We start from the raw sequence: 22,181 nt of genomic DNA, 5'->3' as shown, positions 1-22,181 counted from the left end.
ATGGCGGGGTTGTGGAAATGAGTGGGGCAGGCAGGCATCGGAGAAAAGGTTAGGATCCAGGAACTCCAGTCGCTAGGGTCCGAGCCTCGGGTCAGAGGTCTGGGCAGAGCACAATGATTCATGGCAACAACAGGACGCTGCAAGTGGCCATATGAATGCCGTTGGAGGCTGAGATTATTGGATTAAACTGGGCTTCATGGTGTGTGCATAGGCTCCCAGCACCGAGGAGGCACAGACAAGAGGGTGGGAGGTTAATACCACCTGGACTCTAGAAAGAGAGGGAGGAAGGGAGGGAAGAAGAAAGGAGGGAGAATGAGAAAGAAGAGAAGGGAAGAATACAAGGAAGGAGGGAAGGAAGGGAGGGTGGGGGGTGAGGGAGGGGGAGGGAGGGAGGGGGGAGGGAGGGAGGGAAAGGAAGGAGATATTGGATAGGAGTTGAAATGCCCAGGGTATTGGAAAGGAGATTTGGGTGGATTTTGCCCTTACCAAGGGTTTGTGAGTAATCTAGGCATTAGAATCAAGGGACTGAGAGAGATTGGAAGTGTGGAGGTGACAGTGGCTGGAGAAAGAAGACTGATGGCTAAAGTCCTCACATGCTCCATACCATCCAGCAGCCTCGGACCAATGCCTGGACCTCGAGAAAATCCTGTGCTTCTCATTGCACTGATTCACTGTTCCCGTTTTCATCAAACGCTAGTGGAAGCAGGCAGCAAAGACAGAAGGCTGAGTGGAGATGGTGTGTGCTTCCGTTCATGAAGGCCGTCTAACAGAAGAGACCGGCGAGGAAACCACTGGCCATGCTGCCGCAAGACACTTCTACCCCCGGCGCTCAATGCAGTGACCGCGGATGGGGCCGCTGGCTCCTCACCAACACCTCCAGACACAGCACTACACGGGAGCCACCCTCCACTGGTTTTCTGAATGGTGTCGCTGGGTGCGGAAGTCCTGAGGTGACAAAGTGCAGAGGGAGATAAAATGATGCAGACTTTTATCCCCGCCTGTCTGGGGCATTCCACCCGTGTGGGTCGGTATCAGAGCTAAGGTTCCCAGGGTTAGGGTTTTCCAGATGCTTTATGTAGGCAGTCATGAGAGCACTGTTCAGAGGGGCAAAGTTGTTCTTCAGGATCCACTGAATTGTCTGAGTCGTACAAGCCTTTGTTCAACGTTTCAGGTCAGAACGCCATCCCGAGAAGACGTCAGGGCAGAGAAAGCTGAATGCAAAGGGAAGTGCGAGTGTCCTGACTTCATCTCTCTGCACAGGCTCACAGATTTTTCTCCAAGAACTTAAACATATTCAGTACCCCAGGGTTAGTGTTGCTTTTCATGCTTGCTTGCTTGCTTTCTTTCTTTCTTTTTGGTAGGATTTTCTGACCCACTGAGGTTTGTCCCAGTGACTCATTCTGCCGAGACCATGATAGGTGCTAGCCAGTATCAAGAACAGAACTCGCTAACTCTATCAAGAACAGAACTCACTAACTCCGAGCACTGTGCCTCACCTGCTGGATTATGATACCACGGCATATACTCAGGGCCTCTCTATGGGTTCTCTAGATTGCAGTGGTAACTTGCTTCACAAATGTTTTTGGCTAAGCAAGTGACAATGTATGATATTAATCACTTCTGTCTTATTTGAATAATGACATGAACACTCTCACCATCAAAACTATAGCAAACACTGAAAAAAAAAAGCCGTAAAGTCATGATACTTCTTAACTAACACGAGGAGTGCTTGGATAATTGCTATAACAACAGGACTGCCTTACTTCGAAATATCTGTTATGAGTAAACAGAAAGCAACTGATCAGAATGCAAGTCCACAATGAAGCAAAAGTGGAGTTAGAGAGGCAGAGGGCTGATGTAAAAGGGGCCATTGTGTCTCCAAAGACAATGGGGTGAGAACCAGAAGAGCCACTAAAATTCCCTTTCTGTGGCTTTCTGCAGCTCTGAGCACTGGCACTGTTTTTCCATCTCTTCCTTGATGTCTTTCCTGTGGTTTATCTGTATGTTACAATGGCCTGGTCCCTGCCCCTGCCCCTGCATTCACAGAGGAGTGTTCTAGCCACATCTGCCACCGGCCAGCTCACTGCATTCCCTTCAGCTGCCTGGGCAAGGGTGAGGGAGTGGTCAGTTGCACTTGGTCCAGTCTTCTTCTGGCCTGGATGGCATTCCTTGGAGGGACAGTAGAGTTTAGATAGGTTTGGCTAGCACTAGGGAATTTCGTGAGATGCAGCTGGGATAGCCTCTAACAATGGGTGATTTGCGGGTAGGTCCTACTCACATCCCTGTGCATACATCTGTCTAACTTCCTGTCTGTACCTCTATCTGCATACAGTTAGCCTTCCTGTCCTTGCTGGCATCACAAGGGTGGGCCACAGTGGCCAGCTTCCCTTCCCTTCCCTTCCCTTCCCCTCCCCTCCCTCTCTCTTCCTCTCCCCTCCCCTTCCCCTTTCTCCCTTCCTCTCTCTTCCCCTCCCCTCCCTCTCTCTTCAGGTCTCCTCTCATCCCCTTCCCTCCCTCCCCTCCCTCCCCTCCCCTCCCCTCTCCTCCCCTTCCCTTCCTTTCTGCCTGGGTTGGCCTGGCCCCACCACACCCAGGCCCCAGCCTCTCATGCAGGTTCACATCACCGCTCAGTGATGAGTTGAACCAGGTCTTGGAAACTCTTCTGCCCAGGCTGGCCTCACACTGAGATCCCCACCTTCTCAGTCTCCCGAGCAGGGCAGCAAGGGAGCTCCCATAACTTGAAAATGGCAGCCGTCTGGGCTCACGCTTCTTGAGACTGTGTTGGGTGTCAGGCCTGCAGAACGCGCTGTGTCCAGCCTGCTGCATCCTCGGCAGATCGCATTCTCACCGTGAGCTGTTTTCACACAGTAATTGAAATGCCACCACCGAGGCGCCCAGGGGCTGAGCGCAGGGCAGCGAGTCAGGGTCTTGGGTGGCCTCTCTGCTGGCCTGCCATCGCCCGGACCACATCCTCCTGTGCTCTGGGAAGCACTGAACTTCCACAGCCCCTCGGCCACCGCCACCCCGGACACCAGCTTTGAGGACTGCAGTGCGGAGGATGGAGAGGTGGCATTTTGCCCGGCATGGTGATGCGGCAGTGCCATCCACGTCTTTGGTTCACAGCCCCCGTTGAAGCTGTCTGCTCGGGGCAAATCTCTGGATTCATGGTCAAAGCTTTCTCCTTTGACCCCAACTATTTTAGATGAGGGACTCGGCTTTTCTTTACCACACCTGAGCTCAGAGCGGGAGCATGATGCCCTGGGAAACAAAAGCTCTCAGAGCGCACAGCCACCTCCCGGGCCCCTCTGGAGCCAAGACGCTGCATCTCACTCAGCAGCCCAGGGCTCGAGGACAACGGAAAGTGCTTTAAGGACATGGTTCTCCATCTGGGCTGGCCTAACCCTCTCCCCACCCACCTAGCCAGCTCCTCATTCTCCATCCCTGACACTAAAACAGCTTGTTAGTTAGAATCCATCGTATCCCACCTGTGAAGATCAGAACAGGACACGGGCAAGGAGGACAGGTACCTTGCCCGTCTCCCAGAGTCAAAGGCCAGCGCTGCCCCTGGTGCCCTGACAGAGACCTGGGCCTGGGAAGCAAAGAAGACAAGACTCAGGCCGGTCACATTCACCCGGCTACAGCTAGCCGGGCCTTAGTGCCGGGCCTTCGCTTTGCTCTTCTCTTGCTCTTTGTAGAGCAGTTTTCTTTACTTGCCCACCTGCATGACTCAGAGTGACGCCTCCATGGGTGGCTTCACAGCTGCAGGAATGTGCAGACTTTGCCTCCAAATTCCAAAGAAAACGTATCACCTTTCAACATCCATCCCCTCCCAACCCACTCCGCCTCACTTCATTTTTGCAGGACATATGTTGGATTAAATTCATCAATGGCTTTGGTAAATGGTGACTCCTTTGTACAATGACTTAAAGATAATAATAAAAAGAAGAGGAGGAAGAAGAAACGGTTCTATTTTAAAACAAACATCAATCCTAGCTCACAGGTTGTGCTCAGTGAACACTTAACTTGGAAAGGGGGATTTCTGCAACATCTCTGGACCAGAGAACCCTTCGGATTGGGGGTCTGTGACTTACAGAGCAAGATAGCTGCATTCAGTGCCTGATCTTTGCCGTCTGGAATCGTCTGCAGTGAAGTTAACCAGGGCAAGACTGGAAGGGTGTGCTAATTGCAGGTTTTCTAGAGTGCACAGCACCTCTTTGAGGTTGACTAGTATTATTATAATTACATAAAATTTAGGGCTAGGGACATAGTGAGGCTATAGGAAGGGGTCTTGAATGAAAAAGAACATTTGAATTCAACTCAGCAAGTTTTGAGGCTCTATGAAGGGGTCCTGAATGAAAAAGAACATTTGAATTCAATTCAACAATTTAAATTAGGGTCCGGATTTAGTAATGGTGCTAGACTTCAAATGGTATTCTATCTAGATTTTCATTTCCACTATTCTTCCTTATTTTTCATTCTATATGATATCATATCCCAACTGCTTTTCAGAGTGCTAAATAAGAAAGCAATTCTTGAAGCTGGGTGCTGGTGGCCTGTGCCTGTCATCAGAACTACTTAGGAGGTAAGATTGGAAGACGGAAGTTCAAAGCTAGCCAGAGTAGTAGCTGGTTTGGACTATGGTTTTCCTACATTTGTAAGTAGAATTAAGTTCAGTGTTTTACAGTGGACTCAATCCTCATTCATTAGTAAAACATAATTTTGTTTGGAATACCCAGTACTCTTTTCCTTTTTCTGTACTGGGATCTGAACTCAGGATGTACTTGCCAGGCAGACACAAATAAACTATTTTCTGTTAGCTATGTCTGTGACCTTAGTCTCTCTCTGTGCACTGCCTCGAAGTCATCGCATTATTTTTAAAGTGTTCATATACTTTATGTAAAATGATATTGTCATGTATTTGGTAGGCCCCAGAGTAAGAAAGAAGGAATCTATTCTTGAGCTCTAAATGAATACAGATGTTTAAAAATGAAGACGTTTAAAAATAAATCATGATTTTCTGCTGAAACAGTTAACACAGTTCCAGTCCCCAAAATAGTGTGTCACAACCACTGAACCCGTTATAGACACACCCACAGCTGAAAACGACCACTTCCGGGGGCTCCACCATCATTTCGAAGAGTGTGGAAGCCAAGGACACAAATGTGCTTCTCACCTGCCTCAGCCATGCATGGAGAAAAGGGCCCTTCATCCACCTGTCTGTGGATCCTGTTTAATTTCATTTGTTTCCGGACTTGTTTCACAAGTGCTCCTGTCACCTTTCTGGACTATAATCGGTGCCTAGGGGGTCCTGTCTTTTTTTTGTCGGTCATGGGATTTGAACTCTGGGCCCGGGCCCTGTCCCCGAGCTCTTCCACAGCACCACTTCCGGTTTTCTGGTGGTTAACTGGAGATGGGTTCATGGACTGGCTCTGAACTATGACCTTCAGATCTCATCCTCCCTCGCAGCTAGGATTACAGGCATGAGTCACTGGTGCCCAGCGGAGGTCCTGTCTACACACACACAGAAGAGTCAACACACACTCAGGGAATGTGGCAGACAGCAGGGGCAGGTGCTTGCTGGTCACTGCACTTTGTTTTCTTTCCACCTCTGCCACCCAGGGCCTGACATGTTGCCTTTCCCATGGTGAAGTCTCTGTGAGCATGCTGAAGGAATGGTGTGTGCACCATGCAGTCCTGAACAGGGACGTGGCTGTGCTGTGCCTTTCAGCATCTTCCTGGAGTCTAGGTAAATGGCAGTCAGATGACTCGGCCACATAGTGATTCACCCAACAGCAGGCCTGGCTTTCACTTGTGAATGGTATTATTGATGAGTGTGTCTGCTTTCTTATTGCTCATGTGATGTTCTTTCTGCAGTTATTTTTTTAACATCTTCATGGAAGGTATTGCTCAGACTGCATTAAAACATGGGAGTTTCAAGCTCTCAGAACAACAGGACCCTTTCTTTCTTTTTTGTGAGTCATGGGGCTTGAACTCAGGTCGGGTGCTGTCCCTGAGCTCTTCAGCTCAAGGCTACTGCTGAGCCAAAGCCTCACTTCCCATTTTCTAGAGGTTAATTGGAGATAAGAGTCTCATTCTTGAATGCCCAGGCTGGCTTTGAACCACAATCCTCAGATCTCAGCATCCTGAGTAGCTAGGATTACAGGCGTGAGCCACTGTGCCTGGCTCAGGATTTTTTTTTTTTGGTTGTTGTTGTTATTGTTTTTGTCCTGGGGTTTGAACTCAGGGCTTGAGTGCTGTCCCTGAGCTTTATTTTATTTATTTTTCTTTTTTTGCTCATAGGTGGTGCTCTACTACTTGAGACACAGCTCTACTTCTGGCGGTTAGTGGTAGTTAAGAATGTCATGAATTTTCCTGTATGGGCTGGCTTGGAACCAGGGCTCTCACATGTCAGCTTCCTGAGGAGCTAGGATTGCAGGCATGAGCCCCTGTACCTGGCCAGGACCTCTTCAGCAGACAGAAAGAGCTAGCTGCCATACTGGTAGAAACATGTGAGGCTTGCATTTGGGAAAGACAAAATAAGTAAGATAGAAAAGTATTTTCCAGAATATAGCTTCCAATACAATTTCCCAGTACACGCAGGATTCTCTCTTGTGTGAGTTCTATATCACTTTTTATCTGCACCTTTGTGCACATGTCTGTTATTCTCTGGATTATTCTTTAGTGTGTATACTCTGTCTATATTCTCTGTATTATTATATTCTCTATGTATTCTTCTCTAGTAAACTATAAGTACTTCAAAGGAAGGGAAAACCAAAAACATTACCCTCCCTTGTGGTTAACACCATACTGTCCAGGAGAGAAAGCGGTATTGAAAGCCATTTACTATGTCCATTCATTTGACTTTGGAGTTTAGACCAAAATGTGGTAGAATGAGCAAATAATACCACAATATTATTCATTGATCATTATGTTATTGAAAGACATTATATACTATATTATATTATATATTATTGGTTATTATTTTGGTATTGATAGACATGTTCTTAGCAGGCCCTGCATCCCGAGCTCAGTCTTCTCACAGTACCCATGAGCTGCCTTCGGAGTATCAATTGTAAATATGCTGGTATTAGTTCTCTCAGTTTCTCTGAGAAAGCCAGCCTTTGAGAACGTCAGGCCCTGTTCTTGGGTGGAAAGCTGGAAGCAGTGTGGGCTTCTCTCCACACCTTGTTCTCATGCTCAGCTTCCTTCTTTCTAGTCATTTTCCACCTTTTCCATCCCAGACCTACCTGATACGTTGAAAACCACTTCTCCCTGACCCAGCACCAGTTCTATTTATTTTTTACATACATGGCCGTTTTGCTTCCCACTCTCTTTGGACAGCCGGAAACACCTCCGGGGTCTCCAGCCTCCTCAGGCGGCCACCTTGAATGGACATTGCTGCCTCATCCCACTGGCTCTCACATTGATCTCCGTGCCCTTTCTTGTCTACTACTCTGGCCCTTGCTACGTTTTTCACAACACAACAGGATATAAATTGTCTTCCCAACTCCTTAGAATTCTGACAAAGGGCGCCAAGTCTTAGGGACATCAGAGGCACGTGGAGAGAAAACTTCTGTCCACAGGGCCGGGCCGACGTTTGCCCTTCCTGCGTGAGGTATTAAGACCCCTTTTGGCCTCTGTTGAAAAGGCTCAGAGTCCAGGACAACGGATAGTGCACTGTCCGGAATAAATTAGCCCATCAGTCAGGACTTAATTCTAGGCTGAACAGTTGGACATTTCCCCAAGTGCTTGATTCAAGGAGAAACACCCATTACACTCATCTAAAACGGTTGATTCCTGCCATAAACTAAATTAAATACCACATTGGAAAATTAAAATACACCTTTGTGACCACACTTCCCATCTTCCAGTAGATGGCTAGGGTTTCACACTTGCTGCAAGCCTCACCAGAAACAAGAAAGGCCAGCTAGTATGTGAGCTCTTCTCCTCCTCGGGAGGTCAGGGTGAGGGTGTGATCTCTTCTCCGCAGGAGATGGGGCCTTCCCCCCTTCTGGCCCTCCTCTCTCCTTTTCTTCCCCCTCAGGTCCTCTCCCTTTCTGTCCTCTCTTCTGCCCTCCTCTCCTTTCCCCTGTCATCTCCCCCACCTTTTCTCCTAGCCCTCTTTCCAGGCTGCCCCCCTCATCCCTTTGCTCCCTCCTGCCCAGCCCAGGTGTGCACTTCTGCCCAGGCTGCTTGTGGCTCTGCATGGAGCGGTGGGCGTGTGGAGAGCTCTGTCTGTGGGGCGGGCGCTCTGGGAGCTCTGGGTGCTCTGTCTGTCTGGGCGCTCTGGGGGATCTGGGGGCTCTGGCGCTCTGGGGGCTCTGGGCGCTCTCTCCGTCTGGGGGGCTCTGGGCGCTCTGGGGGCTCTGGGCGCTCTGGAGGCTCTGGGGGCTCTGGGCGCTCTGGGGGCTCTGGGCGCTCTCTCCATCTGGGGGGCTCTGGGGGCTCTGGGCGCTCTGGGGGCTCTGGGGTTTCTGGGGGCTCTGGGGGCTCTGGGCGCTCTGGGGGCTCTGGGGGTTCTGGGGGCTCTGGGGGCTCTGGGGGTTCTGGGGGCTCTGGGCGCTCTGGGGGCTCTGGGGGTTCTGGGGGCTCTGGGGGCTCTGGGCACTCTGGGGGCTCTGGGGGCTCTGGGGGCTCTGGGGGCTCTGGGGGTTCTGGGGGCTCTGGGGGCTCTGGGGGCTCTGGGCGCTCTGGGGGCTCTGGGGGCTCTGGGGGTTCTGGGGGCTCTGGGCGCTCTGGGGGCTCTGGGGGCTCTGGGCGCTCTGGGGGCTCTGGTGGCTCTGGCGCGGGGTCCAGGCCGGCTCCGCGGTGTTGGCTGGGCATGAAGAGCGGGATGCCTGGGGACTCACCTGCTCCACTGGGATCCCTGGGCGCGGTCCGGGACCTGAGCGCGCAGGTACCTCCTCCTCCCGCGCTCCGCCCCCGCTCCTCCTCCTGCTCCTCCTCCCCTCCTGGGCTTCCTGGGCGGCGGACTGGGCCGGGCCGCCCGGCGGCGGGGGACGGCTGTGCGGTGAGTGGGGTCGGGGCGCCGGGGTCGGGCGCCGGGGTCGGCGCGCGCGGGCGGCGGGGCGGCGGGGCGCGGGTGGAGGGCGCAGCTGCGGGGGGCGCGGGCGGAGGGCGGGCGGCCAGGTTTCCTCTGCTCCGCCGCTTGGCGCGGAGAGGCCGGGAAAGTTCGGAAAGTTCGTCAGGCGGCGGCTGGCGAGGAGCGGGGAGCGGGGCCGGGGTGGTGGTCGGGGTCGGGGTCGGGTGGTGGTCGGGGTTGGTGGTGGCCGGGGCTGTGGCCGGGGTCGGGGTTGGTGGTGGCCGTGGCCGGGGTCGGGGTCGGGGAGGCGGGGGCGCGCGGGGAGGGGAGCGGGGGTCCGGGTGGCCGCGGCAGGGCGCAGGGCCGTGGCCGCGGGAGGGGTCGGGGTGGTGGTCGGGGTTGGTGGTGGCCGTGGCCAGGGTCGAGGTCTGGGTCGGGGAGGCGAGGGCGCGCGGGGGGAGCGGGGGTCCGGGTGGCCGGGGAGGGGCGCAGGGCCGTGGCCGGGGTCGGGGTCGGGGTCGGGGTGGTGGGGTCGGGGCCGTGGCCGGGGAGGCAGGGGCGCGCGGGGGGAGCGCGGGTCGGGGTGGCCTGGGCGGGGCGCAGGGCCGTGGCCGGGGTCGGGGTCGGGGTCGTGGCCGGGGAGGCAGGGGCGCGCGGGGGCAGTGGAGGTCCGGGTGGCCGGGGCAGGGCGCAGGGCCGTGGCCGCGGGAGGGGTCGGGCGTGGTGGACCCAGCACCCAGCACCCAGCCCCCCGCCCGCGTCCGCACCTGCCCGGGGCGGCTCCAAGGTGGAGGTGCGGTCAGGGCGGGAATGGGCGGCTTGGAGAGCCCGCGGGGAGCCTGGGGAGCCGCCACCCGCCCGGCCCGGGTGCTGGCGGGGGGCGAGGCCGGTTCCCCCCCCCCCCTTGGTGTCACTGTGACAGTGGAGGTGTGCAAGCCGAGCCTCAGGCCCCCAGCTGCAGTGTGGTGAGCGTCTGACCTCGTGTCCGGGGTGGTCCTCACCTCCCCGGAGTCGAGTGTGGCTGAGCATCTATCTGACCTCGTGTTCCGGGGTTGTCCTCGCCTCCCTGGAGTCGAGTGTGGTGAGCGTCTGTCTGACCTCGTGTCCGGGATGGTCCTCACTTCACCCTCCGCCACGGTCCTCCATCCACTGAGCCACCCGCCATGCGATCGCGGCACTCACCGCCCCTCTGCCTGCTCACCCTCTGCTGAGGGGCTGGACTGACAGCCCCAGCCTGGCCCTGCACACGGAAGGCTGTCCTGACCTGCCCGTGTGTCCTGCGACCACTGTGCTGGGTTTACGGGATGCGGTGTTGTCACCCTGATCGACAGCTTCTTGACCCCGTACGTCATGCCGCTTCTAGCACATGCATCTGGGTAGAAGAGCGATGTTTGAAAGGCCCCACTTAGCACAATTTAATTAAGTATACAGCGAAGTACTCGTTGCTCTTGTCTAGCTTGCTGGGTAGGTTTGCACATTTGTCCCTGCACACCTCGCAGAGTTTGAGTGAGGTATTGCACAATTTGGGTGTGTTCTGTACAATGGCGTGGACTTTGCAACTGCACATGAGATGTGGGTTAGCACACACACACAGTGGTGCACACACACCTGTAGTCGGACTGCATGTGGGATGTTTGTTAGCACACACACACACATACACGCATGCACACACGTGCAGACACATGCACACACCTGTGCACACTCGTACATGCACGCACACATATACACATAGTGGTGCACACATGTCACAGGCTGCAGAAGAACAGGCGGGGCTCAGGTGGTTCAGCATGGATCTAGAAGTCACCTTAAATCCCTGGTTCAATTCCTTTCCTCCAAGCAAACATTTAAACATCTCTGTACATTCATCCCTACTCGCTATCAAAACTAAAGATGGGGCCGGGAGTGTGGCCTAGTGGTAGAGTGCTTGCCTAGCATGCACGAGGCCCTGGGTTCCATTCCTCGGTACCACATACATAGAAAAAACCGGAAGTGGTGCTGAGGCTCAAGTGGTAGAGCTCTAGCCTTGAGAAAGTCCAAGGACAGTGCTCAGGCCCTGAGTTCAAGGCCCTGGACTGGAAAAAACAAAACACTAAAGCTGGCTAAGCAGAGCCCAGCTTTAAGGGTGCCAGGGTGACATTTTGTACAAATGGCACCCAAGCTCCACCAAAACTGAAACCACCACATTTGTTGGTCTCAAGGAGAAATATTTCCTCCTGGCCTACTGAGTGTTGCGTTCTAGCACCTTAGCCTATGGGGTAGAGCGGGGTTCCTGGACAGATGAGCACTGTGGGTTCCTGTTGGGCTGAGCACTGTGGCCTGCTGAGACAGGAGCCAGGACGGTGGGGTTCAGTGGTGTGGGGACAGCGGCCCAGAGTGGGGAGCAGCGTGAGCTCCGGTGCTTGGAATACTGGGGGGCAGGGAGCAGAGGCAGAGGGTGTCTTCTCTTCCTCTTCCATGGCTCTGGAGCTTCCTGGTGTGGGGATGGGGGGTGGGGGAGGAGTGCTGAATGTGGATAGCTAGAAAGCTCCTCACTTTACCACCTTGAATGACATGAAGATTTTCCTCTGGGGACATCAAATTGCTCTGCAAGTTTTATTTTGTTCTTGGAAATGGGGTTCCCACATCCCCCAAAGGCCAGGGGTATTTACCATTTCAGTCATCCATACAGCAGTCAATGTGGACGCTCCCCTCTCCCCAAGGCCAGCCTCCCTCCAGCTGCCTGCGGAATCTGCTCTCATGACTTCACACCCGCATCTCGCCATGGTGATAACACGATGGCTACATTATGTGCTCTTTTACGCTGTTTATTAACAATAGTCACTATTGTGTATTATACAATCTGTTCCCTTCTGAGGAGAGCCAAGAAGTAAGAAACTCAGGAGGCTCACAGCTTGTAGACCTAAAAATAATTGTACACACACACACACACACACACACACACACACACACACGCACACTCACAGGCACGCATGCCTCTGGCTCCTTGCTGGGTTTCTTCTTGTTCTCCAAAGGCCTGAGCAGTTACCGTGGAAGTTCCTGGGTCTTTGTGACAATGAACATGAGCAGATCTGGTCAGGTATTGGGGGTGAATGGTTGGGCTGTGTGTTTGTGCCTGCACCTCATGGTCTCATTGTTCTGTGCCTCGTGGTGGCTGCTTCCCCAGGGGAACACCCCATTATTCCAGCTACCTCCTGTCCTCCTTCCAGAGAGCTCAGGTTCTCCTGTGGGCTCAGGGTGGCCTCTTTGAGTGTACAGACGTGGAGGAGACCCTTCCGAGGCACTGGGGCTGGCCAGACCCCTTCCGGCTGCCCTGCGGAGGTTTGCCTCGGTGCCCTGTGGAAACCTGCACAGCCCCTGGCTTCAGGTCTTCGGGTCTCCGGTGCTGCAAACCTTCTCTAAAGAGTTGTGCTTTCCTGGAAGACGTGTCACATCTGAGCCATTTGCTAGAAAAGTGTGCAGTGCGCAGCTGGTTTTAGAGGTTGGGTCTCGGCTGCCTTTGCTCTTCACCCTCTGCCCTCCCTGCCCTCCTCCTCCCGCCTTTCTTCCCCTCCCCTGCTCTTCCTTGCCCCCTTTCATGCCCTTTTTTCCTTAGCCCTCACCCCTTTTTTCTTCCTTTCTCCTAGTTCCTCTGATTGGCCTGTGGTCTACTGCTTTTTCCTCTTCTCCCGTTCTCTGCCGTTCTCTGCTCCATTTATTCGGATGATATTTATGTTTGTTTTTGTTTCTGTCATATCTGGCGGCAGCATTTTGCTTTGGTTCATGACATGTGTCTAATAATCTATAAAATGATAGTGTCAGGTAACACACTTATTACAAGGAAAACTTCCTTCCTTTATGATGAAAATATAAATAAGATGGACAATCACATTTTGAATGTACAGTATATATCTAAAATGACAGTATATATTTAAAATTTTTTCTGCCAAAATAGAATATGTGTAAAATGATTATCTGATTGAAATTAACAGTGTGTACATTTTTCTCATGTAATAAGTTCTGTCTTTGCTTAAATTATGTTCAGCTTATGAAATAACCATCACTTTAAAAAATCAGGATTTTTTTCCCCATTTCCTTAAAACTTAGACATTTGAGTTGCAGTGCAACATTCAAATAAATTATCTAAAAGTAATAAAATGGAAACAATATAACACCACACCAGGCTGACCCAGTATGATGCAAATTGAAATACAATGAATGGATTAACAACTGGAATGACAAAAGGATCTATATTTTGAGTGTCAGAATTCCAGTATGTCTAAAATTTCTGTGTCTGCCAATGTCAAGAAAATAACTATACATACACGGTGTTATAAATACTCCAGACCATTCAGGGGCACTCAGTTCCCTTGTTAGAATCACCTCCACAGGGCCTGTTAAATCTCTCTAAAGGAGACTTACAGTGTGTGTTTTTGTGAAGTTAACCATTTTCAAGGTCAGTAGATCCAGGCTGTGCTTGGAGGGTGTTTGGACTAAATTCCTGAGTACTGCACTGGGGTCACAGCAAATGATTTGAGGAAAAAAAAACCACTGGGTATCTGAGTTAGAGAACCTAGTTCTCTCTTTTCTTCCCATTGGGAATGTACTTTTTATTTTATTTTTAATTAATGGTCATGTGAAACTTCAGTATCACAATCTGGCAGCACCATGCCCCTCTGTCTACTTTGCTTATTTTTTTATCCCTATTTTTGTTGGTAGACTTTGAGCTCAGGGCCTGGGTGCTGTCCCTGAGCTCTTCAGCTCATGGCTGGCACTGCCTCGTTGAGTCCCAGCGCCACTTCCCTGAGCTCTTCAGCTTACCGTAGAGTGCTAGCTCTTTCACACTCAACCACGCCGTTGAGTGCATCCTTTGTTCACTTCCCCAAGTGGTGGAGGGCTTCTGGCAGACCGGAGCAAAGACAAAACGTCAGAGTGGGGCCAGCTAGCTCCTTTCAGGGCTGAAATAAAAGTGACAAGGATGCACTTCGGTAATGGCAAAGTTAGATCAGCCACCTTGATTAAAAGTGAGGCCTAGCTGGGCGCGGTGGCTCATGCCTGTAATCCTAGCTACTCAGGAGGCTGAGATCTGAGGATCAAGGTTCAAAGCCAGCCCGGGCACTAAAGAACCCGAGACTCTTATCTCCAATTAACCTCTGGAAAATGGGAAGTGGGCTTGGCTCAAGGGTAGCGCTCAGGGACAATGCCCAGGCTGAGTTCAAACTCCATGAGCACCCCCTGCCCCCCCAAAATAAAACAAACAACAAACAGAGGCCTCCAGGACACCGCTGAGAAGTGGCGGATGCAGAGTTGTGTTCATCTCCTCCTTTACCCAAGTTACAGAACCCCTTTCCGGGTCAGCTATATTAGGAACATTTACTTTTTGCGTTCTAACTGAACATGTTTTCTGCCTTATACATTTTTCATAAAATGATTCAGCTTCCAGACTTCTTTCCATCGTGCAGCGTTGCTCTTTTCCTCCTTTCCTATGATGGGCCCTTTTGCTCCTGGGTAGCACTTTTCTGAAGCTGCTCGTTGACTTTTACTTTTTTCCTCGGTGAGGTGCTCTGCTCCGGGTCTGAGCGGCAGGAACCGCCATCGAAGTGTTCATATTTGCCATCTGTTTATTATGCTTTCCCCTCGCCTTTGCTCGATACATGTCAGTATGTACCACGATTGACTTTTTGTGTTCTTGGGTTCTGAAGGTGAGACTGGAGGGCTGGGCCGTGTGCTTAGCACTCAGCGCTGGGGTGAAGGGTGGCTGGTACTCGTGCTTTTGCCTCCACATACTTTTTAAAATTGCGTTTTATTGGTGGGGTTACGTGGCAGTTACGTGCACCAGGTGGTGAGTACATTACTTCCTCAACCTTGATACCCACCCTTCCAAGGTTTTTCTCCCACCTCCCCGCCATACTTGTGTTCTGAATTGTACTGAGGCTTTGGAGTCAGCTGGGATGATGGTGGTCCATCTTCCTGTGGTGTTTGGGATTGTGGGTGGGTGTTTGGAGCGCCAGAGAGGGGAGGAAGGGCAGAGGAGGAGGAGGAATGTTAGGAGATAGCTTGCTGGCTTTCTCTGTTTTTGTATCACACAATAAGAACAGAAGCAAAGCCATCATTCCTTTCTCAGAGAAGTGACCTCACTGCGAGTGTGGCCTGGTGGTAGAGTGTTTGCCTGGCATGCGTGAAGCCTGGGTTTGATTCCTTGGTACCACATACACAGCTGGAAGTAGAGCTGTGGCTCAAATGGCAGAGTACTAGACTGGAGCAAAAGAAGCTCAGGGACAGTGCCCAGGCCCTGAGCTTAAGCCCCAGGACTGGAAAAAAAATATAAAGAGGGAAATCGCGCTAGAGATCTGGGGACAGTCCAAACACCAGTGAATGTGTGGGTCTAAAGCTTAGGGAAGCAAAAGATTCTGGAATCATCAGTGGTGTGAATAGGACAAGGTCGTTCTGGTGAGGGAGGCCAGGGAAAGATGAAGAAGGAATTAACCAGCACTCCCACGGACAACCCACGAGGACACTGCAGGCAAATTCCTAGCCTCCCTTTGCATCACCCATCCCTCTTTTTAGAGGACATTAGAACTCCCTCCCTCCCTCTCTCCCCCTCCTCTGCCTCTCTCTCCTTCCTTCCCCCCCACCCCTCTCTGTGTATGTGCTGGTCCTGGGATTTAAACTCAGGGGCTAAGGATTGTGTATTTTTTTGCCCAAGTCTGGGACTCTACGACTTCTAGCCTTTTGCTGGTCAATTAGAAGAGTCTCATGGACTTTCCTCTTCCAACTGGTTTCTGAACCCTGATCCGCAGATAACAGCCTTCTGAATAGCTAGGACTACAGGCACGAGCTTCTGTGCCCGGCAAGGAACATAATCTTGAGGCCTATGTCTAGGGTCATGTAGGAGAGTTTAGTGGCTCAAAATGCTATAAAATGATCTTGACTTTCCAGGAAACTCCGATTTCACCTTAATGATACACCACGTCCATATTCACAATTAATTTCAAACCCCAACCATCATCTTCCTTTTGAAATAAGTTTACATAAAAACAAGACCAGTAGCAGAAACAAGAAGCGTGAGTCATGCTTTTGAGCTAATTTGTATCTCTACTTGTGTTGCAAAACATAACTTAGAACCTTATTTCATCATGATTAATTTCATTCTATAAAAACTGCAGAATGACTTTAGCATAATTAAGAAAAGAAAAATGCAAAATTTCAGGAGAATCCTCAGGAGATATGATGTCTCTGTTCTTCGCACAGGTTTTGACTGGAAGCTAGTATTTATTTTAGGCATAGCTCTATTGATCCATCTAATTACATTCACATTACTCAATGTGTTTCTAATTACTCATTCGAAGGCTCTTTACAAATGAGTAATGCTTTATGTTACCAGAAGACAAACTTTGACCACTAGTATGAACCGAGGGCCGATATGTGCTTAGATCCTAAGAACGTTGTGCACTGGAATTTAAAAAGGTTTAGCTGGCTGCCTTGGCATTTTCCTGTCTACGGTATCATAGTCAACTCCCCTTCTGTTATCATGAGTTGCTAAACAGATGCGTGATTGGGTTACTATTTAATGACCGTGTGCTGGACATTTTGAAGTGTGCTGGCTGGACCCCAACAGTGCCTGCAGTCTGGTAGAGGGGTGGAGAGAACGGGGGCGTGGGCTGTTACCCAGGGGTTGCTATGCCAACTCCACAAGTCCAGCAAGCCCCTGAGTTGTAGGGGTGATGCTGTGTATTGGCGCGTTGTTTGCTGGGTTCTGCTCAAGTCTAGCTGGTTCTTCTAATGGTTTTCCTTTATGGTTCCGAGGTCCAAGCAGCTGGAGCACCCGGTTTTCTTCTGTTAGAGCACTGAGCTTCGTACTCAGCACTCTGGGCTTCCCAGTTACCATGACTCCGTGCATGAGTGAGCCAACCCAAGTTAAAAAATAATTACCGAGCGAGGTTCTCTCTAAAAATTCACTTTCCGTTTGTGAAGTTTCATTTTCACATTCATCGAGACACTTTTTTTTTTGTCAGTCATGGGACTTGAACTCTGGACCTGGGCGCTGACCCTGAGCTCTTCAGCTCAAGGCTGCCACCCTACCCTTGAGCCACAGCGCTGCTTTGGGTTTTAAGTGGACATAAGAGTCTCCTGGACTTTCTTAGTACCCAGGTTGGCTTTGAACCTCGATCCTCAGATATTAGCCTCTTAAGTAGCTAGGATTACAGGCGTGAGCCACTGTGCCCAGCTTGAGACACATTTTTAATATAGAAAAGTAAAAGAATTTTTTTAAAAAAGACCACTAGAATGGCCACTCCTTGTTTTATGTTGGTTCTGCTCCTGGTTTTGCTAGCATTTCCTTCGTTAGAGCTCTGCTCTGCAGGCTTATTGCAGTCTGCACGTTGCCCGCATTTCTCCAGTGGTGAAACCACGGGTGGTGAGGGCTGTTGGCACTCCTGTTTTCTTTTGCCTTTGGACATGGATGTGTATAATGCTGCTTAATTAACCTTCAGAAACAAACAAAAAGTGAGGGCAGACCAGCCAGGTTGGAAACGCACCCATGGGCCTGGAAGAAGACTTGAGAGACCCCCCCGAGGAGTCCTCCCCTCAACCCCCCCCCCCCCGCCACCATACCTTGCCCTGCACATAGCTTTCACTTGGCTGTTTCTGAGTTGTATTCACGAGAAAGCAGTGTACAGATGGCCTAGCTGATGTGAAGGCAGTTAGGAAAACCGGTGGGTATACATTTGCACCACGGAGGGGTTCACTGTGACATTTGCAGACTTGCTTTGAACAAATTTGTCTCCGCCCTCCTTTTCCAGGCAGTGTTGGCAGGTCTCATTATGCTGTGTGTGTAACATGATACATAGATGCGGATCTGTAACTTGTCCTGTGGCATTCCCTTTCACCCCTCACTGTCTCCTCCCACCCTTCCCCGCATCTGGTCCACTCTCAGGAAGTCGCCCTTTTGCATTTAGGACCCATTACCACTTTGAACAAGTGACCTTGAGATTTCGGTCTGTTTTTTGGTCTGTCATGGAGCTTGAGCTTGGCCTGGGCGCTGTCCCTGGCTCTTCGCTCAAGGCTAGCACTTTGTCACTTGGAGCCAAGGCACCATGTCCGGTTTTCTCGTGGTTCATTGAAGATGAGAGTCTCACCGACGTCCTGCCTGGGCTGTCTTTGGACCAGGATCTTCAGATCTCAGCCTCCTGAACAGTGCACAGGCGTGAGCCACCAGTGTCCTGCTTCCCATGGTTTTTGCAGTGCTGGATACTGACGTCAGAGTCACATGCTCATTCAGCTTCTTTGCTTAGCTGACACTGTAGGCAATGAGCCAAGCCTCCTGCTCTGCTTTTTGCTAATTACTGTAGAAATAGACTCTAAGGGAGGCTTTTGTTTGTTGTTTCTTTTTGCCTGCGCTGAGCTTGAGTTGCCATTCTCCACCGCAGCCTCCTGAGATAGCGAGGGGCACAGGCTTGAGTCACGAGGGCCAGCATGAGCCGTGGAGTTTCAAGGCAATTTTCTTTTCCTGGAAAAAGATATATCTGGAAAGTGATCTGCTCAGCTTTAATATTATAGCGAGATTTTTATTTTTTTCTTCTCATTAACTCCACATTAAAAGAATATATACTTCCTGGGAGTAGGTAATAATTATTCATAAGATGACTCCTTGGTTTTATAAGTTTACTACCACACATAATTGATTCTGTCCTCTAATGCAGTGGCTCTCTTGACACTGAAATCTTGTCTGGAGCCAAGGGCAGGTTCTATCTTACTGAAGTCTTTATTTATGAGAGTGGTATTGCTTGTTGCTCCCTGTTAACACTTTTCTGTAACTCTTGTCAACGGCTCTGATGGTGAATCGGTATTTCTAGACAGTGGCTGCAGTGCAGGCTGGCCTCTGCCTTTAGAACCATGCCAAGGGCAGCTACTGTCTGCAGTCTCATCATACTGTCTTCAATCTGTCCTCACAGGTCTTACATTTTTCCTATAAGGGCTTCCTTCAGGGCTTCTGGGATTGACTCTTTCATTAAATCCATAGTGCTTTTTTTTTTTTGCCAGTCCTGGGGCTTGAACTCAGGGCCTTGGCTTTGCCCTTGGACACTTTTTTCTCAAGGCTAGAGCTCTGCCTCTTGAGCCACAGCTCCACTTCCCACATTTTCTGTGTATGTGGTTCTGGGGAATTGAACCCAAGACTTTGTGCATGCTAGGTAAGCCCCTTACCACGAGGCCATGCTCCCGGCCGTGTTTCTTTTTTTTAACTCATTTTTTTCTTCATAATTAACTTCTTATGAGAGTGCATGTTTTATTTTGCTTTCATCAGCCCTTTTAATCTCTGATTTCTCGATTTGTACATCTAGCTCAGGGCTGATCATTTTACAGTTGCAAAGTATTTACTTCGATAGCCCTCCAGAATGGGTAATACAATTAAAGCACTTTATATGTTTAGCATTCCAAAACAGAATTCAGACATTTGGCATCATATATTATAGTGGAATTTAAACATTAAAATTTAAAGGGTAAATAAAACAAAAAGTGCCCAGAAAATGAATGTCCAAGCAGTTCCCATTTGAACAATGGAAATGGTAGCTGGGAGTTTTCATGTGAACACTGGATGCTTCATTCTGATAGATTGGTGCTACACACTGTAGCTAAGTACTCTACACGCCTTCTGGAAGCGAGACGACAGCTCCCTGAGACTCCCTGGACTATGTGTCCTGCCATCCAAACTCTGTCTCTTGGGAATGATGCCCATCTCTCCTCTGTCAGGATGGAACTGGGTGAGAGGAGACTGGGGCCGGACGGCTACCTCTCCAGTGATTGAGGGGTTTGTGGATGCTTTGGTATATGCTCTGGTGCTTGTCAGGAGACCAGGTGAATTTTAATTAGGTAATAAAAGAAGCCCTTTGTTGCTCCATACCACAGAGATTGACAGGTAGGAGCTGCTCCGTTTCCTTGGAGGAGAGTGCACGTGTGTGCAGGGCTGTCGTGGCAGTGTCTGAGGAGGAAGATGGCCCGCTCGTGTGTATCACAGAGCCGGGCTCAGAGACAGCTCTCACTACTCTGGCTTAGTCAAGACCAGACTCATCCCGAGAGCTCTCTTGAGAGTCAGAAAACACACCCTGCTTTTATTTGTCACGTTTGCCCTTGAGGCCGTGAGACAGATCTCAGTGCAAGCTCGGAGCCCTGCTCATAGCATCTCCGGCCAGCTTGGGGAGAGACGCCTGGCCTTCCATGCCCCAGAGGGGTGGTGGTGGGTGCTGGGGTGCTAGGTCTTTTCTGATTCCTGCATCTCAGCAAGTTTCAAAGCTCTGCATGACAAGTGAGTGAACGCTGTCACAGTAATTTGAGTCCAGGAGTTACAGATGGCCCAGGCCTTCCCCCAAGTCACGCTGCAATGTCTGCAGCCTGAAATAGGACAGGCTCGTTTCCTTGGGATGGTACATGGGGCAGGAGGCCTGGTCAAGAGCCTTTCTTGCTCAGACCATCCCTTGAGTGGGGGCTGCACATCTGGAGTTGTGTTTCATTCCAACCTCACATTGAAGTCCCTGGAAATCCCAGCATCTTGGGCAGTGCAGCCGCAGTGAGCGGTTCAACAAGTTTAGCTTGAGTGCTTTGGAGGTGAAAACGTGAGCTCGGGAGGCGGGCTTGGAAATCTCTGCACCATGTTTGGCGTCCTCGGTGTCGCCCTGCTCCTCACGCCCAGTCTCCAGGCCTTCGCCCCTTCTCCTGCAGGTCCAGTCCTTCTTGCTATCTCTCCAGGGTCCCCAGCCTGTGGTTTTCACCACCAGGGTTGATGGTCACAAATGCCTGTTCCTCAGGACTTGCTGCCATTTTGTCTGCTCCCTGGTATCTCCTACCCCGACTAAAGGAAACCTGCTCTTCAGCATTGCAGGCTTGTTTGTGCTCCTCTCCTTTCTGTTCTCCATTCTCTTCTTGCCTTCTCTCTGGGAATGATGGCCTGTCTTCCTTTCATCAAATCTGAATCTGGGCCCAGCCCCAGCCAGCTTCCTCACCAGGCCGCCCCCAGCTCCTTCCTTCCTCAGAGATGTCTCCTCGCTCTTACGGGACACGCAGAGAGCCCAGGCCCCTGGCCAGTTACGGAGCTGGATCTGTATTCGTGTGGCCATGGACTAGACATGGCTTCGGTCAAAGTGGTAACCATTAATTTTGTGCATGCATGTTGATGCCTTGTCTAGCTCATTTGTACGTTCCTGGAAGACGCATGTTTTGGAATGGTGGGGTCTCATCTGCCGGATGGTTATAGAGTCGTGGAGTCGTCACCGCGGCTCAGCAGGTGTACTGAAGGCGGAGCCGGCATTCACTTCCTTTCTTACAATCTGGACCCGAAGTGTGTGTTCACCTCGCGCTCGCGTGTGCGGAGCGGGCTTTGGGTTGAGGAAGATCGTCCTGACAGTGAGGGAAGGCAGGTTTGTGCTCTTAGATGAGCAACTACAAGTAGAGAGGCCTTGAGAAATGGCAACAACTCGATCAGCAGAGTGGGGCCGTCGCTGTGGCTCTGAACCAGGGGATGTGGAGGGTGGAAGGTGTGAAGACGGGAGTGACCCGTACCCGAGGACCCCCAAGTGCAGACGTCTACCTGACACTGACTTTCCTCCTTTCAGATCCTCCGGGCCAGCCGGCCACCCCAGATGGGCGTGTGAGCACGGGCGTGCCCGTGACCCTCGCGGCAGCATGGAGACCGCCTCGCTGCTCTCCTCCTTGAACGACGAGTGCAGGTCGGACAACTACGTCGAGCCCCACTACCAGGAGTGGTACCGCTTGGCGGTCGACACGCTGGTGGAGCATGGCGCCGAGGCCTACCAAGAGTTCCTGACCAAGGAGCGGGCGGCCGACTTCCTGGCGGAGGAGGAGGTCAGCTACATCCTGCAGCATGTCCAGAGGCTGGCCCCGAGCCCGGCGTGCAGCCCCGACGGCTCCGGCGATGACGCCTCCTCGTTGGGGACCTACTGGCCAGAGGAGTCGGACGTGGAGGCGCCGGACCTGGACCTGGGCTGGCCCTACGTGATGCCCGGCCTGCTCGGGGGCACGCAGGTAGAGCTGCTCTTCCACCCGCCCCGGGCACAGCTGCTCACCATCAAGGAGACCATCCGGAAGATGGTGAAGGAGGCCAGGAAGGTAAGGCCACGGGCCCAGCCGGGTGACCGATGGGGGCCGGGCACGCACGCACCGTGTGCAGGTT

The 22,181-nt window shown here is 51.5% G+C and overlaps 1 protein-coding gene across 1 annotated transcript in view; it reads left to right on the top strand.

The window, feature by feature from the left end:
* The first annotated feature begins 8,963 nt into the window (after positions 1 to 8,963).
* Sack1b (scaffolding CK1 anchoring protein B) overlaps positions 8,964 to 22,181 on the top strand; it is a 46,132-nt gene continuing 32,914 nt past the window's right edge. The window contains exons 1-2 of the mRNA XM_090355470.1: positions 8,964 to 9,010; positions 21,604 to 22,117. Coding sequence (XP_090211596.1) covers positions 21,674 to 22,117 — 444 coding nt within the window. The 5' untranslated portion in view covers positions 8,964 to 9,010; positions 21,604 to 21,673. The remainder of the gene's footprint in view (positions 9,011 to 21,603; positions 22,118 to 22,181) is intronic.

Source organism: Megascapheus bottae, chromosome 22 (assembly GCF_031878675.1).
Source record: "Megascapheus bottae isolate mThoBot1 chromosome 22, mThoBot2.hap1, whole genome shotgun sequence".
NCBI classification, from domain to species: Eukaryota; Metazoa; Chordata; class Mammalia; order Rodentia; family Geomyidae; genus Megascapheus; species Megascapheus bottae.
This window is presented reverse-complemented; position numbering and strand designations above follow the sequence as displayed.